Raw genomic sequence first — 17441 nt, 5'->3', positions numbered from 1 at the left:
AAAGATGAAGAGGTAAAATATCTATAGATAGGTCGTAGTAGCTCCAACTCTTAGCACTCCCATAAATGGGGGAATATGGAGTGATGTGGTATTAAGTCAGAATTAAGTGGTTCTAGTACTTATGGAATGGTAAGGGAAGAATGCGAAAAAAAATGAAAAAGGGATGAGATTGCACTTATTCAAATCCTACAAATATGCTACGATTCCAGAACATTATGCAAACACGACGTCAAGAAAAGGAAGTAAGGGTCCTTGCCCGAGATGTTATTAATAGATAAGGATCCAGTGCGAGACGTAAGTTAAGACAAAGAAAATAACCCAAGATAGATTACACGAAATATTGATATGAGAATGGGCCAGCGAGTAGTTAGTAATTGATTCAGGAAGAGCCTAGTTATGGCTAAACAGGAGGTTACAGACGAGTCAGCAGATCGTGCTAGATAAACATACTAAAACCCAATATAGTGAATTCAGCCTCGCAGTAATGTTATTGTAATACTTGAGAAATATTCAGATAGGAGTTAGGGTAGTTAAAGGTACCTTATGAGTGTTATGGAAATAAAAGAAAGCCCTACTAGGAAGACAGTCAAAACTTCAGAAGCAACCGTACGAGCACATGAGTGTGGAGGAGTCAGAGGGTCTCCCCTAAGTACTAAAATGAAAAACTAGCTGAGGAAATAAGAAAGAAGGTTTCAACCTAAGCACAGTGATCTAAAGAGGAAATGGTCATGTAACAACAGTCTCACAACAACATTATATGACTCCATGAGAAGATGCCACCTACCGTGGCTAATGAACGGGAAGTAAAATCAGAAGTAATACTCGAGATCATATGAGTTGCACGAAAATTCTGGCATACGTAGGAACTAAGATAAGCTGAGTAGGCACGCAACAAGGAGGCAGAAAGACCAGAAAAAGTAATAGCTTACGTTTAAAGGAAGCTTAGAAGGAACGAAAGCAATTATTCAATCACTGATCCAGAGTTAATTACGTTATGAACACACTTAAGAGTTTGGAGTATTATCCATCCAGTATATATGTTGAAAACCATATAGCCGTAGAAGATTCCGGTATAAGTTAAAAGAAAGAATTGAGCCCAAGTCATAGACAAATGATTGAATTGTTAGGAGATAGTATCATGGATATTCCATAGCGTCCATGAAAGGCTAAAGTAATAACTAATACTAGGAGCCGTAAATCGAAAGATAGCTCAAGCCTACATAAAGGTTGATCAAAGGGAAGAGGAAACTAAAGAGTTACATTAACCAAGTAAATCAAGAGTCTGATTATTGGACCCATAAATTTATAGACCTCGTGATTAAAAACATTGCAGGATCACTCTTAAATATTGTAGGTACAAGAGAGATAGTGCAGTAGCCATATTCTATAACGGCTCTACGATAAAGCCAGTAAGAAGAGTACCAGCCTTATAAGAAGTCAGTATAAAGCTCCCACCAGATTGTGTATGCACCAAATGTGCAAGTATTATAATAAGAGCTTCAAGTTGTGGATGTGAATTATACCTATGTGGAAGGGATGTCATAAAAGAGATAGAAGATATGATGCGAGATTTTAAGGCAAAGGTGAACAACGTACGAGATACTCAGGTGCAAAAGTTTATGAATAATCTATACATCAGATATACGGCTAGAAGTGCCGGGATTCAGTATCCAGGAATGATAGCGGCGTCATCAGTAGCATATCTTCCAACCTATGTTTTTTTTTAAATATCGAGAGGTCTAGCTAAAAGAGTAAAGAAGAGTTTGAGACGATGTGATGTCTCGCTTGATGTTCCAGAATAACATAAGAAAATCTATGGTGCAAGTAAGTTAAAGGAAGATGGTGAAATATATAAATAAATATGTGTAGGTCGCAAGCTAAAGTATGGTAAAGCGACAAGGTTTTAAGAAGACAAAAGTAAGGATAAAAAAGGGCGAGTGAGAAGGTGATGAGAAACGGATAAGTTATCGGGATTAAGCCCGTGAAAACAAGAGAGTTGATGATTTCTCTAAGTTATAAAAAGCTCAGTATGGCCTGAATGAACTCAAAGGAGTTACTCATCATAAATAGCGTTTAGAAGAGATGGAATGATGCTCTGATAGTAGAATAAAGGTGTAATTGTGTTAGATAAATGATGACGTTTGAGCCTTCGATTGAGTAATGATTTAAAGAAAAGGATTCATGAATTATAAGGGATTAAAATACCCACGTAAGGTGAATCACATTGGAATGCCATGAAATACGATGGAAGTATAGTATCACCCCCAGGTGGGTCAGGAAAATTACTTCAAATGTTACTCGATGCAACGTGAGCCCTAGCGATTATGTAAGAAGTTTCAAGTTATCAGTGGTAAATTGTAGATCAATATTGAGGTGAATCAACAATGGATGGACAAAATTCACAAAGTATGAGACGAGATTAGGCTGTCATTCTTAAGATGAACAGTAATGAAAGAGCATTAAAGGACTTGAATTTATACATATGGGATAAGCAACGAAAGTAACCTGGAGTTTGGTAGCAGACCTCAGTAAGGATAAATCAAAGTAAGAGTTATAGTATAGTATGACCTACCTAGGTATAGTAAAGTTATACGGATGGATAAACGAAATAAGGTATAGCAATATTCGTGAGTTCAACAAAGTGCCGAACAAAGAACTTCGATATACCCATAGATGCCCAAAGGGACATCTTATCAAGCTCTGTATATGTTTACAAAGTGAAGTCTAGAGATTGGGTAAAAGCTGGAGGAAAAAGGAAAGAAGAGTCGCATAGGCGTATTTACAAGGAAAAAGTCGTACAGGCTGCATAACAGAAGGTAGCAAGAGTTACGAGATTGGAAGAATCTCGACCATAGGCCGTGGTGTACGAAAGAGACCTACAAGTGGGAATACCTTGGACTTTGGATTTATTCACAGAACAACTGCCTAAGATGGTAAGGGGAGTACTAAAGTATTCGCAAGGACTATAGGCTATGATAATGATAAGTGCATCAGTCAATATTCGAAGACGAATATTCCAAAGGGGGGAATGATGTTACACCCCATTTTTTCGTACGTGAAAGTACGCCATAAGTAAATTGATGAAAGCTCGGAAATGAGATATTACATTTCACATTTTTGTATGTTAAAGTTTTGTCGTAAGTTAATCGACGTAAGTTTGGAAATGCGATTATTTTGGGATTATAAGTATTATACTATTTCAAACAAGTGATGAGTAAATTAGTGAAGATGAGAGGGTAGGCAAATCGAAAAAAATGAATTTCGTCGAAGTTTGACATTTTGGGATAGAATGCGGCCCGAGCTAAAATACTCGGTATTTATAGACTAGTGTCATACAAGGTACCACATGACCATGATAGAAAGGTGTATAATGTGTGTTAATTATGTGTATAATTGAGTAATTATCGTTCAGTAGGAGATTAATAAGATAATCAAGAAGATTAGTAAATAATTATGATTATGGGATAAGGCCTAAAAGGACCAAAACGTGGCAGCCACTATACAATTAGTGACTCTTGAATTGAATTGCTAGGTGGCACCTTTAGAGGACCTCTTAGCTAAGCCATAAAAGGCTTCTTAAATTCAACAAAAGATATGTAAGATTTTGATCAAAAATTCACAAAAATAAGAGATTCTCACCTCCTCCCATCTCCAAGTAATGATCTCCATAGCAATATACATTGCTTTAGCAAAATAAAATATTAGTAACATGAGTTACTTCACAAAAAAAGGCGCTTAATCTAATCTACAAAGTGACGGATCTCCAACCAAGAAATTCATACGAAGTTATACTACGTAATAGTAACGGGATTTGCAATTTTAAGGGAGTACGGTGCAATCTTTCTCAAGAATATCATAGGGATTTTCCCCTACTTCGATTCGCCGTTACGTGTTGTCGCAATCAACGGGTGTTAAAGGGGATTGTCAACAAAATCGGCTCAGGTATGTAAAGGCTGAGCCCTTCTTTCATATTGGCATGATCTCATAATTACACGTGTTTGATAACGAGGCATAAAGAGAAGTTCATACTACCGAATTTATATACATTATCCTAGTCTCATAAATTACAGTATTCTCCTTATCGGGACTTCATATTTAATTGAGTATTGCCTTCTTCCAGTCAAGATAGGAGAGAGCATATATATATATATATATATATATATATATATATATATATATATATATATTCACACACACACAGAGTATTATAGTATTTTTATTACCATCGAGCTATAATCGATGGGCAGGTCCCTATTGGGCAACCTCTGATCAGATGGTAAGTTATATACCGAGCCTATTGTGGTTGAGCGCCTATGAGCGAGCCTACTACGGCATAGCAGTTATATATACCGAGCCTTATAGGGCCGGACAACTATTTTACTTACTATATTGAGAGAGTTGAGTCAGTATCAGCAGGTAAGCCAATCTTCAGATTACCTTTGACTCCTAGTTACTTTCAGCTATTATACTATCAGTTTAGTTTCAGCTTTCGGTATATTGCCTTACATACTCGGTACATTATTTCGTACTGACGTCCCTTTTGTGGGGGCGCTGCATTTCATGCGTGCATGTTCAGTCAGACAGACGGGTAGACCTCCTCATTAGGTGTTGGGAGTTCAGCTTGATCGGTAAGCTCCATGCCCTTCGGAGTTGCCAGGTCTAGAGCTTTATATACATCTTGTGTATATATGTTATGAGTAGGTCGGGGCCTGTCCCGATTACAGTATATCCATCAGTAGAGGCTTGTAATATCCTGTTAGTTTGTGCAGTATGTTGGGCTTGTAGGCCTTGTATGTATATTTTATTGGTTTTTCAGCTGTAGTAGTTATGACGATCTTGTCGACCTAGCTTTATATTGATGTCTAGTCAGTGTTCGCAAATTGTCTTGCAATGTGGCCCATGGCCAAGTTGTGACATTATATGTTCAGAGTCCCTTAGTCGCAAGTTAGTACGCAAGGATAGGTGAGGCACCGAGTGTCGGCCTCGTCCCCTAGGTTCGGGGCATGACAGTAATTGCCATGATTATCTTCCCCCCCTAGACTATCTTGGTCATGTTAATCACTATGTCATGATCTTCATGTTGAGATTGAAAATAACAAGACGTCATACGGAAGTTAACAAAATAACCTTTTGGCAACAATAAATTAGACGATATAGAAATATTTATTAAAAAAAGACGTACTAATTAGTGACCTACATTAATCTACTAGTATAAAAGAGGAAAAAAACTTATGAGAGAATAAATTATCTCTTTAAGCAAAACTCTCTAAAGTACTACATTGTAGTCTCTAGATACTTTTCTATATTATTTTTCTATGAAGGAGAGATAATCAATTTATAGTGGTTACAACTTTTTTTTCACGAAAGAGATCTATCAAATAAGGAAGAGATCTATATTTTCCTTTTAGGAAAAATAAAATTAATTATGGTAAACTCTTTTATTTTCAATAAGAAAAAGTAAAATCCAAATATGAAAATAAAATGAGAACAAAATACAAACACTTCAAACAATTCTTACTTTAAAAATTTGCGTGTGATATTAATTAGAAGCTGAACCAGAAATTTTAACAAGGAATTCAAAATAAGCTGCACTAAAAGTTTTTGTCATTAGAAAAAATTTAAAGTTATATATATTACACAATTTTTTTTTTTTAATCTTATATGATGATAATATTTTCGGCAAAGGTAATCAACTTAACCTTTCTTTATACATAGCTTCGCGATTAGATTAATAATGAAAATAATACTTTAAAGTTTGAAAAGAAAATATTATACTATATATTCTCTCAAAATAAAACCAAGTAAAATAGATCATAAAACAATAATGACCACCCACCTCCCAAATCTCTCATCCTTTTATTTATTTAGATTTTTAGTTAACAAATTTCCAGATCTACCAAACCCCAATATATCCAATCAAATTTTCAGATCTAAAAATAAAAATTTCAGATCTGAAACAAATCGTGACCGTCCATTTTCATCCATCAAACCTATTTAATACCACTCACCTCCGTCCTCAATTCCTTGCAACGCTCTTCTCCTCTAAAAACCCCTTTAGAAGAAGAGAAAAAAGCCTCTCAAATCTCATCTCTAACCACCCAATTTCTCATACTCGCTCTACCCATGGCTCTATTAGTCGAGAAGACCACCTCTGGCCGCGAGTACAAGGTCAAGGACATGTCTCAGGCCGATTTCGGCCGGCTTGAAATCGAGCTGGCCGAAGTTGAAATGCCTGGTCTCATGGCTTGTCGTACTGAATTTGGCCCTTCACAGCCATTTAAAGGTGCTAAGATTACTGGATCTTTACATATGACCATTCAAACTGCAGTTTTGATTGAAACCCTTACTGCTTTGGGTGCTGAAGTTAGATGGTGTTCTTGCAACATCTTCTCCACTCAAGATCACGCCGCTGCTGCCATTGCACGTGACAGCGCCGCCGTGTTCGCGTGGAAGGGTGAGACTCTGCAGGTATAGTGAACATTTATGTGATATTCTTTCCTTAGAATCTCTCTAAAAGTGAGATCTTTCTATATTTGGAAATAGTTTAACTTTAAACTTATGTGATTTGGTTATAGCCAAACAAATATTATAGCTTGTTTAATATATGTGATACTTTTTGTTTTTAGTTTTGTTCCAATAAAAGTGATTATCTTTCTATATTTAGAAAGGCGATTTATAGCTACAAAAATATCTAGAGCTTGTTTTGGATCTCAACTCTCAAAATTGAGTGGATAAGATGTAGTGACTTTATTCTGTTAAAAGATGGTAAAAAGAAAGATATTTTTCTATATTTAGTACTAATAACTTAACTTTAATTTTTTCGAATTGCTTAATAAGATAATTTATAGGTATGCCTTGTTTTAGATCGCAACTTTCAAAGTTGAGTGGACATAGTTTAGTGAGTTTATTGTTATAAGATTGTAAATTTCAGTTATTTTTAACTTGACTTGTGACAAAAAATAATTTTGTGATTTTATAGTTATAGTTGGTGATGCATTTTAATGAATTTGCAGGAGTATTGGTGGTGTACTGAGAGGGCACTTGACTGGGGTCCAGGTGGTGGGCCCGACTTGATCGTCGACGATGGTGGTGATGCTACACTCTTGATTCATGAGGGTGTTAAGGCAGAAGAAGAGTTTGCTAAGAATGGGACAATCCCAGATCCTAACTCTACCGATAATGCTGAGTTTCAGCTTGTACTTACTATTATTAAGGAAAGTTTGAAGACTGATCCTTTAAAATATACCAAGATGAAGGAAAGACTCGTCGGTGTTTCTGAGGAAACTACCACTGGAGTTAAGAGGCTTTATCAGATGCAGGCTAATGGAACTTTGCTTTTCCCTGCTATTAATGTTAATGATTCTGTTACCAAGAGCAAGGTATATACTTGTTTTCGTATTTTATTTTGTTTCTTGTGTTTCAGATCTATGTGGATTGGTTGTATGGATTGTTTGTTTTATTTAGATCTGATAGGAATGGTTGATCATTACTTGGATCATTAAGTTATACTTTTTACTTAATGTTGGTTGATTTGTATTGTTTAAGTATAGGGTAAATTGTTAGTTGATGAATCTTATAAATGAATCTTTAATTGTTTTGGTAAGTGGAGGAAATAGATTTGCCTTCTGGACTTTAAAAGCTAAAAGTTGACATCTTTTCCAATTAGACTATTTTGTTTTTGTGTTTGTATTCACTGAATAGAAAGTTGTAACTCGATTTGGTGAAATATTTATGTGATAGATGCAAATTTCACTATATCTTTATTGTTAAGTAGAGAGTAGATGGTTTCTTAAATGCCTGATCTTGGTACATAAAGAAAAAGGATATTTATTTCATTTCCTAAGAAAGTTCATCGACTTTCTTGTATCAATTGTTTGCTTAGAGGAAAAGAATGATTAATCTTTTGGGTTTAAATATTTAATGCTTGAAGTGTACAATTTTCCTCTTACTCTACTGAAGAATAGCTCCATGTTTGACCAATAGAAGTCTAATTCATTTGGAAAAGCTACTGTGTCTTTTGGCTCGCTAGCCATATTGGTTTGAGGAATCAAGTGTGATATTGTCCTCAAGTTGTTGGAGATGCATAAAATAGTACATCTTGATTAGCTTTCTACCAATGTTATGTCTGTTATTTAGCTCATAGACTGACAATTGTATTGATCCATTTGGTTTCCAGTTCGACAACTTGTACGGATGCCGCCACTCACTGCCCGATGGTCTCATGAGGGCTACTGATGTTATGATTGCCGGAAAGGTTGCCCTTGTTGCTGGTTATGGAGATGTCGGCAAGGGTTGTGCTGCTGCCTTGAAACAAGCCGGTGCCCGTGTGATTGTGACCGAGATTGACCCTATCTGTGCTCTCCAGGCTACCATGGAAGGCCTCCAGGTCCTTACTCTAGAGGATGTCGTTTCTGATGTTGATATCTTTGTCACCACGACCGGTAACAAGGACATTATCATGGTTGACCACATGAGGAAGATGAAGAACAATGCCATTGTTTGCAACATTGGTCACTTTGACAACGAAATCGACATGCTTGGTCTCGAGACCTACCCTGGTGTCAAGAGGATCACAATTAAGCCTCAAACCGACAGATGGGTCTTCCCTGACACCAACAGTGGCATCATTGTCTTGGCTGAGGGTCGTCTCATGAACTTGGGATGTGCCACAGGACACCCTAGTTTTGTGATGTCGTGCTCGTTCACTAACCAAGTCATTGCCCAACTCGAGTTGTGGAATGAAAAGAGCAGTGGGAAGTATGAGAAGAAAGTGTATGTCTTGCCAAAACACCTCGACGAGAAGGTTGCTGCACTTCATCTCGGAAAGCTCGGAGCCAAGCTTACCAAACTTTCGAAGGATCAAGCTGACTACATTAGCGTTCCAGTTGAGGGTCCTTACAAGCCTGCTCACTACAGGTACTGAGCGAAAACAAATCGACAGAGGAGAACAGCATTGTCGCGGCATGATTGTTTTGCATTTAATACTTTGATTTTGTTTAGGATACTAGTATTTTGAATATTGGTGGTGATATATTTGGGAGGAAGTGGCATGTTTTGCTGGAAAAGAAATGGGTCTTATTTGAAAGTAAGACCAAAATGTGTTGAATAAGATTATGGTTGGTGGTGTGATATGATATTGTAGTAAGTTAGAACCATTTGCTTTTTGGTGTATGGTTTTTGTTTCAAGAAATCAAAGCAACACTTTTACCTTTTCAGTTGATTTTTGCTTGTCCAAATTTATTGATGTTAAAGCTGATCTCCCACCTTACCATATTTTCTTAAATTGGTGTTTTAAGCTTTATTTCACCTACGAAAAAATATAAAGATAGTTTATTAGAAGAGTGAAGACCCCATTCCTTTTTAAATGTGGTAATTTCTTTTGTCTTTTGACATCTATTTAAATTTGCAAAAAGTAAAGTGGAGTTCGGTGCTAAGCTTTTGGTATGCCCGCGTCTTAGAAGAGTCGGACTACGCAATTTTATCTTGTATTTATGTAAAATATTATTTTCACGGTTTGAACTCGGATATTTTTTGATCACAATGACAACTATTGTTTTCACGGTTTGAACTCGGATATTTTTTGATCACAATGACAACTATACCTGTTACACCAAGAGTCCCTTACTTCTACAAAATGAAACTCAAAAACTTTGAACTATTTTTTGTTGAAATACTTGGTGGAAATAAAATGGTCTCATTTGAAGTATAACTCATTTCCAAAATATGTCCCACCAACCCCACCAAATTTTATTTCTTGGCGTTATAAGCTTCACTTCACCTACCAAAATCCAAAGAGATAAGATAGTTTAATAGAAAATCCCATCTCTTTTGATAATTTTGTCATTTCTTATGTCTTTTGCTTTTTGGGTTTTAAGTATTTAAACGAATCCACGTCATTGAGAGGAAACTTATGTTTGAGCAGACAGAGCACCCAAAGCAGAGGCTGATCTATACTAATCAAAATTAATAGGTTAACTTTCAATGTTTTTTTGTATTGAATTTATTCCACATTAAAACTATAATTTTAATATTTGACATAATTACTTTTACATATATAAATTTTAGTGAATCTAATATTGGATTCAGTTGAACTCATAAGTTGTGAGTCATAACACAAAAACTACATCTCGCGTGCGCAATGTGTATGTATATATATATACTAGTTCAAGTGAATTAAATCAATTTATGAACAAGTCTCGCCAAGAACATAACTTCGATAGCGAGAAGTGTACTAAATGAAACGACTTTCACTTTTCATAACAAAAATGAAAGATAGGTGGGATGTTGAAGATTTGAAAAAATCTAGTGATTTCAAATGGTGTTCTAAAATTGGTCACTGCATAAGTGATTATACTTATTTGACGTACATTTTTGGACTTTGTTCAAATAAACTGGAGTAACAAACTAACACATCTAGAGTTGGAATTAGGTGCACAGTTATTTTTTGCAAAAATCGTTATTGATTTTTCCCAGATAACATAATCAGAGTATAAAAGTCGAATTTGTTACTGTTACGTTAATTTGAAGCTTTAATAATTAAGTTTTCAAATAAATATCTTTAAAAATTATGACGATACAAGAGGATATTAACGACTAACCACACATTTTGAAATGATAAATAAGTTTTTAATGTAGTACATATATGTAAAAATCTCTTAGAAAAATTTCATAACGTTTATTTTTGGAATTAAATATTTACACCAAATAAATCATTACCTCAACCAAACAGGAACTGTGTTTATAGGTGATACTATATAAAGGTGATGGAGAAAATTTGCTGTTGTTATACAAAGCCAAGAGAGAGAATATTATTACAAGAAAATTATTCTTTGTTCTTTAACCATTGAGTTGAGATATTTGAGAAAAATTTCAGCATGAGTTTCTCATTCAGTTTGTTCGCGGGTTTCGTTGATCAAAGAATTGATAGCAAGGATCAGTCTCGTTGTGTATACACATAGAGTTTTCGCACTATCAAATTTTTTTAAAACGAGACTCTCTTCACCAGATACGTCTTAGATCCGATCTTTTGCTTGTAAATAATTTAAACACGAAAAGATCTGCCTAGAATTACTAGTGTTTCGGCTGCGTGTTATGAACACCTATTCACAATTCTTCACGCTTTAATGATAGTTTAATACTTCAAACGAGTTTTTTTTTTTTTCGTTTTCGCATATGAAAAACGTAGTACATAATAATTTCTCTGTTGTTTATTAATGTTAATACATTATCCCGAGAAGGATGAAGCTCGATCAATAAAACCGCATTTTATTAAAGATGGCAGGGAAAAAGAATAAAATTTAATAAGCGAGGAAGTCTAGAAAAGATCATAAGGAAGAAACAGAGGGAATTTATTTTATTTCAACAGCCATAGTTTCAATTTCTATCAGCATAACAAGCAGTGGTCTCTCAAAAGCTGAGGAGGAAAAGAAATTATGACTCTCCTACTAGAATTACTCGAACAATTTTAAAAGGATGTACATCTGACGGATTACTGAACTCCTACCAGTTTTCTTAGCATTTCAACAGATCTGCAATTGTTTTATACTCGTACGCAATGATAGAGCCAGAATTTTCATTAAGAGGGGTCAAAATATAAAAAAATAAACTAACCAAAAAGCATATGCTGCTTGGAAGATCGTAAGTTTTTCGCAACAAGACATATATAGTTTAATTAGTCTGCACAAATTTCCTATTGATTTCCGTCAGACTTGAGCATTCATAGAGATACAAAGTCTCAAGACTCATTGAACCATTGAAGTTTGGAGTCCTTCTGAGTTGCTTGCAATTAGAACATATATTTGAATATATTTAAAAGAACATTTTGTATATATCGTTCTAGAAATAATGTTTCACATATGTACCTATTCAACAGTTTTCAAACATTCACATGCCTGATTTCTTCGAGCAACCTTAATTTCCACAATTAGTTAAGTAAAGTCAAATATCTTTGAATAAGCATGTTACTTATAAGAATTTAATAAGAAATATGCATTAGCAAACAGATTTGGATAATTGTTAGATAGGTGATTTTTTTGGGCCTTTGGTGTGAGTTTATAGTTTAGCAAATTTCATTTCTAGTTTACAATGGTTGACAAACAACTAAAAAAATACTTACCAACCAGAGATGAAGCACAAATGATGCTTATAATGACAACAACATAAATTATAAGCAAGAAACAATTTAATTGAGAAAAATATATAACCAAGGTAAAGATGAAAAATTTACTGTCTTCATTTCCTTGTAGAACATCACGAACTTCTTGAGGGATGAACATTCTACTCTGTTTGCCGGGGTTTAAGGGCGATTCCATGCGAACGATTTCTCTTCCCATATCTCGCACTAGATCAGGCATCTGCAAATGATTCCAAGATCTTAGGAGCAAGTGTTTTTGGACTAAAGTTGCAATTGCACTTTTAGTGTGAAAACCACATGCATTTAATATTTTGGTAACTTCATGGTCTTCAAACCCATGAATATTTGATTATGTCTTGTGCCAAATTAACATAATATTATGGTGGGAAATGATTGTCAAAAGCATGCCAACTAAAAAGTAACATAGCTTCATTATCATTTAATAGTTTGGCCTCATATCTCTCATTTTCTCCAAGCCGAGATAGCAATCGCTCGTCTCGGGTGGTATTGATTATTAAACTACCCGAACCAAACCAACTACTTTCTCGTGCTAAGGATTCTAATTGGTTTTTATGGTCCATGTCATCAAGAACAATTAGAATCTTCTTTAACCCAAGTCTTGCTTTGATTAGATTGATGCCTTGAGCAACACCGCCAACTTTGATTTCCTCAGTTTTGAGAACTCGTTGAAGAAGTTTTTCTTGTAGCTTGACAAGACCAAATTCTCCAGCTTCTGATCTAACATCTGATTGTTGCACCTTTTTGGAATCTCATTGCATTTGAGATAAATTTCTAAATGATCCTGCATCAAACAAAGACACAAGATCATTAATATGAGAGAGAGAGAGAGAGAGAGAGAGAGAGAGAGAGAGAGAGAGAGAGAGAGAGAGAGAGAGAGAGAGACTAACTATATTTCCAACCATATCTCTAAGCATATATCGATCTTTTCTAGATGGAAATGATAGAGCAGGTGCACTAAAGAAGCCTTCATTGAATGGATTCTGCAGAGAACTACAATTAATCATGTTGATCGACCATATATTAGGGAGGTTGTCCAACTCTGAAATCTTGGCCAATTTTTGGCAATTTTGAAGTTCAAGAATTTCAAGATTCTCTAAATTTGATACTGACGGGAGTGTTTGAAGATTCTCACAGTCATTCAAATACAGCCACTTCAAGAATCCTAACTTACAAAAATCAAAGGGTAGACAATGGAAACTGTTGCCACTCAAATCTAAAAGCTCTAAGGAGGATAAGCTCCCAATATCCCTAGGAATATCAGCCTCGGACAAATTACAGTATGTAAGGTTCAAATAGGATACAAATGTTGGCAAGGAATATTGTATCCGATGGACTCCTCTTCCAGAAATACTCCTTTTGGCCTCTAACTTTTGACCTCCTGCTGACAAAGTTCTAAGATTTCGTAGCATTTCAACAGATCTAGGCAATTGTTTTATACCCGTACGAGATGCATAAAGAGATCTTAGACTTTTCATATCTCCAAGGTTATCTGGCAGTATTTTTATTGATGAGCAGTCATCAATGTCCAAGGAATCAAGGGATATTAGCTGGCATATGCTGCTTGGAAGATCCGTAAGTTTTTCGCAACCACGCATATATAGTTTAATTAGCCTGTCCAAATTTCCTATTGATGGATGGATCTCCGTCAGACTTGAGCAACCATAGAGATACAAAGTCTCAAGACTCAGTGAGCCATTGAAGTCTGGAGTGCTTCTGAGTTGCTTGCAATAAGAGAGATCCAACTTCTTCAAACTTCTACAACACTAAAAATAAACCAAATATAGTTTCAATTAAGATTTTCTTTCACTCAGTTGCAATAACAGTACACATGAAATTATAAAATTGAGATAACAAACCTGCAAATTCAATCGAAATTCTTGGATATCACTCTCCTGCATATCTAGAACTACAAGATTCTCAGCCGGAAAATTTGATGGTATACAATTTAAAGGACATTTTTTCCAAGACAACCATTTGAGCTCCTTGGACAACATCCCAAAATCTCCACTAATATGTAACTCATCCATTATAAGAACCCTAAGGTTTTCCATTTTCTTAAATGCTTTGGTGCTCAAGTTCACTCCCTTAAATGCTCGTCGATCTACTTTCAGTACTTCTACCTTTTTGGAACCCTGTAGTTTAGTGAAAAGAACCATCTTATGTCCCAGAAATTAAGAGAGAAAAATGCGTTATACCAATTGAAGGTCAAACAAAGAGGGTACGCCATATGTATCAAGAAAAATGAACTTACACATTAGAGGATGTAAAAAAAAGAATGTAAAATTGCTCAAAAACTAAGATGACGGTCTTTCAAAAACTAGTTTAGCAGCATTCAATAAGTTCACATGGTAATATCAATAGAAAAAATAAAGATAAATAAAGAGAATAAATTTCATCCAGAAACCTGACAGTAGTACCAATTAAAGATAGATTATATATTAGATTATATTTAAAAGAACAACTAGAAATATACTTACTGACCAGAAATGAATTCAATTCTTATGATGACAACAGAAATTATAAGCAATAAACAATTAAATTAAAAAATATATATTATAACCAAGATAAAGATAAAAGATTTACTGACTTTATTTCCTTGTAAAACATCACAGACTTCTTGAGGGATGAACAATCTGCTCCGTTTTTCAGGGTATCGAGTTGATTCCAAGCGAACAATTTCTCTTCCCATATCTCGCACTAAATCATGCATCACCAAATAAAGATCATCCCTTTGGAGCAAGTGTTTTTGGACTAAAGTTGCAATTGCACTTTTAGCATGAAAGCCACATGCATTCAATATTTCTGTAACTTCACGCTCATAAAACCCATGGAAGGCGCACGCAATATCAAGGAACACAGTTTGTGTATCACCATCAAGTCCATCAAAGCTTATCTTGAGAATCTTTTGGATATCAATATGAGGTATTGCTCTTAGTTTTTCGAATTCGTATCCCCATTCTTCTACAGAACTTCCTTGTAAATGTGACCCCAATGTCACAAGAGCTAATGGTAGCCTACCTGAATATTTGATTATGTGTTGTGCAAAATTAACATAATCTTCTGGTGGAAAATGACTGTCAAAAGCATGCCAACTAAAAAGTAACATAGCTTCATTGTCATTTAACAGTTTGGCCTCATATCTCTCTTTTTCTCTAAGCCCACGTAGCAAATCCTTGTCTCGGGTTGTAATAATTATTAAACTACCCGAACCAAACCAACTTCTTTCTCGTGTTAAGGATTCTAATTGTTTTTTGTGGTTCACATCATCAAGAAGAATTAGAACCTTCTTTGACCCAAGTCTTGCTTTGATTAGATTGACGCCTTGAGCAACACTGCCAACTTTGACGTCCTTAGTTTTGAGTACCTGTTGAAGAAGTTTCTCTTGTAGCTTGACAAGACCAAATTCTTCAGCTTCTGATCTAACATCTGAAAGGAAGCAACTACTATTGAAGCGCCGAAATTCTGTATTGTAGATAGCTTTTGCCAGAGTTGTTTTCCCTATGCCACCAACTCCGTGAATACCAATCATGCGAACTTCATCTTCACATTCCTTTTGCAATAACAACTCTATATCTTTGACGCGAGAATCTACTCCAACTGGGTGCCAAGCAACATCTAGAGGTGTCTGGTTGACCTCTTGTAGGACTTGTTGTATAATTTTTTCAATAAACTTTGATTCATGCCTAACAAAAAATTAAAAGAAATACTACTCCAGTAAATAAAACTTTGATATTTGAAACTATTTGATGGTCAAGTCAAAATTGATAGCCAAGACATAACACAGTGGGATCAATCTAAGCAGTAAAGTATATAACTTACCGCTTCCTATAGGATATTTTAAGAAATTATTTAAGTTATATATATTGATAGTATAAAGATCTTTTTACACTATATTTATCAGGAAATTAACCTGTAATTAGATAATAAGAGAACTAATTAGATAAATATTTTGATACAGTCGATGTATAGAGCTTAAACTCTTTAAGTTTGTACCGAAAGCCATGCATAATTACTTGGTTGTGTAATTATAATGACCTGCTTGTTTGCCACAACATAATTACTTAGTAATTGTCACTGTCATGTTTGATTGAACAAGTGTAATTACATAAAGCTAGTAACTTAGCAAGGTACCCGTTTTGTTTTTACCCAAATTTGAGGGGCTTTATTGACTTTTCACCAAAACCTATATCCAAATGCTTCTTCCTCTTTTAACTGCAGTCATTCTCTCATTCAACCTAACACGAAGGCCTTTTCCATTACTGTATAAACCATTTCCTCAAGGAGACTAAATCGCTATTTCTATATGGAGTCCTTAGTTTTTTTTTTGGGGTGTGTGTGTGCAATGTGATTTTTTAAAGACAAAATGCTTTTATCCTCCATTAATGATTTTTTGTTTCTCAAATTGCTGGAAAGAGGTTGAAGAGTTGCAGACAATTGTATAAACAATTCATAGGTAGCTTTCCAATGTATCCCATCGTATAAACAATTGAACAAATAACAAATGAAATTATATAGTTGAATCAAGAAAATGTACCCGTCAGCAACATTTTGCAAATCCCATCCAGATAAATTTGCAGCTTCAGTAAGTGCAGCTCTCCATTTCTCCACCATTTGAGCTCCAAATGGTCGTTCCTTGTGTTTAGCCAAAGCTTCCCCAAATAACCCAGTTTGCTTTCGTACCTCAGAAGGATCAACATCATAGAAAATAGGCAAAACCATCTGCTTTAATTTCTCTTTGCATTCGAGAATTTTAACTAGTTCATTTAGACACCAACTAGAGGAAGCATAATTGCTCGAGAATACTACAATGGAAATTCTCGATCCTTCAATTGCTTTCTCTAGTTCTCTTGAAATCACGTCACCCTTTCTCAATTCCTCATCGTCAATGAAGGTTTTAACTCCAACATTATCCAATTTGGAATAAAGATGACCAGTGAATGTTTTTCGGGTGTCTTCACCCTCTAAAACTCAGGAATAATTCATAAGACAATTGAGATGATTCTCCTTGAGTAAACTGAGTATCCATTTGATGATATACAAGAATAAAGGAATGAATATTTAGTGAATATATATATACGGAAACTTAATTTCTTAGGGAAGGGTTAACTGAATTAAGGGAACTTACCAAGACATTTCTTAGGTCAAAGCTACATCTTTGCAGTGTGTTGTCACGTTTTCCATTTTATCTTTTTCTATTTATTTATTTATTTGAAGGGGAGTCTTGGAGTAACAATAAAAGTTGTCTCCGTAGGTTACATATTTGAGTCGTGTAAGCAGCCATTAATAC

The 17441-nt window shown here is 35.1% G+C and overlaps 1 protein-coding gene and 1 pseudogene across 1 annotated transcript; one reads left to right on the top strand and one right to left on the bottom strand.

Moving 5' to 3' along the window:
- The first annotated feature begins 6015 nt into the window (after positions 1-6015).
- On the top strand, positions 6016-9215 carry LOC142182636 (adenosylhomocysteinase). Its single transcript, XM_075256925.1, has 3 exons — positions 6016-6468; positions 7014-7379; positions 8177-9215. The coding sequence occupies exons 1-3, from the start codon at positions 6124-6126 to the stop codon at positions 8921-8923; spliced, it is 1458 nt and encodes a 485-aa protein (XP_075113026.1). The 5' UTR covers positions 6016-6123; the 3' UTR covers positions 8924-9215.
- A 3246-nt stretch (positions 9216-12461) lies between these two features.
- On the bottom strand, positions 12462-17195 carry LOC142182635 (disease resistance protein Roq1-like; annotated as a pseudogene).
- Between the last annotated feature and the right edge of the window lie 246 nt (positions 17196-17441).

This window comes from Nicotiana tabacum, chromosome 7 (genome assembly GCF_000715075.1).
Source record: "Nicotiana tabacum cultivar K326 chromosome 7, ASM71507v2, whole genome shotgun sequence".
In the NCBI taxonomy this organism is placed as follows: Eukaryota; Viridiplantae; Streptophyta; class Magnoliopsida; order Solanales; family Solanaceae; genus Nicotiana; species Nicotiana tabacum.
This window is presented reverse-complemented; position numbering and strand designations above follow the sequence as displayed.

Coding starts and splice junctions, on each gene's coding strand:
- LOC142182636 (XM_075256925.1), top strand. CDS start 6,124: ATGGCTCTATTAGTCGAGAAGACCACCTCTGGCCGCGAGTACAAGGTC. Junction 6,469..7,013: donor GGAAGGGTGAGACTCTGCAG/GTATAGTGAACA, acceptor ATGAATTTGCAG/GAGTATTGGTGGTGTACTGA. Junction 7,380..8,176: donor ATTCTGTTACCAAGAGCAAG/GTATATACTTGT, acceptor TTTGGTTTCCAG/TTCGACAACTTGTACGGATG.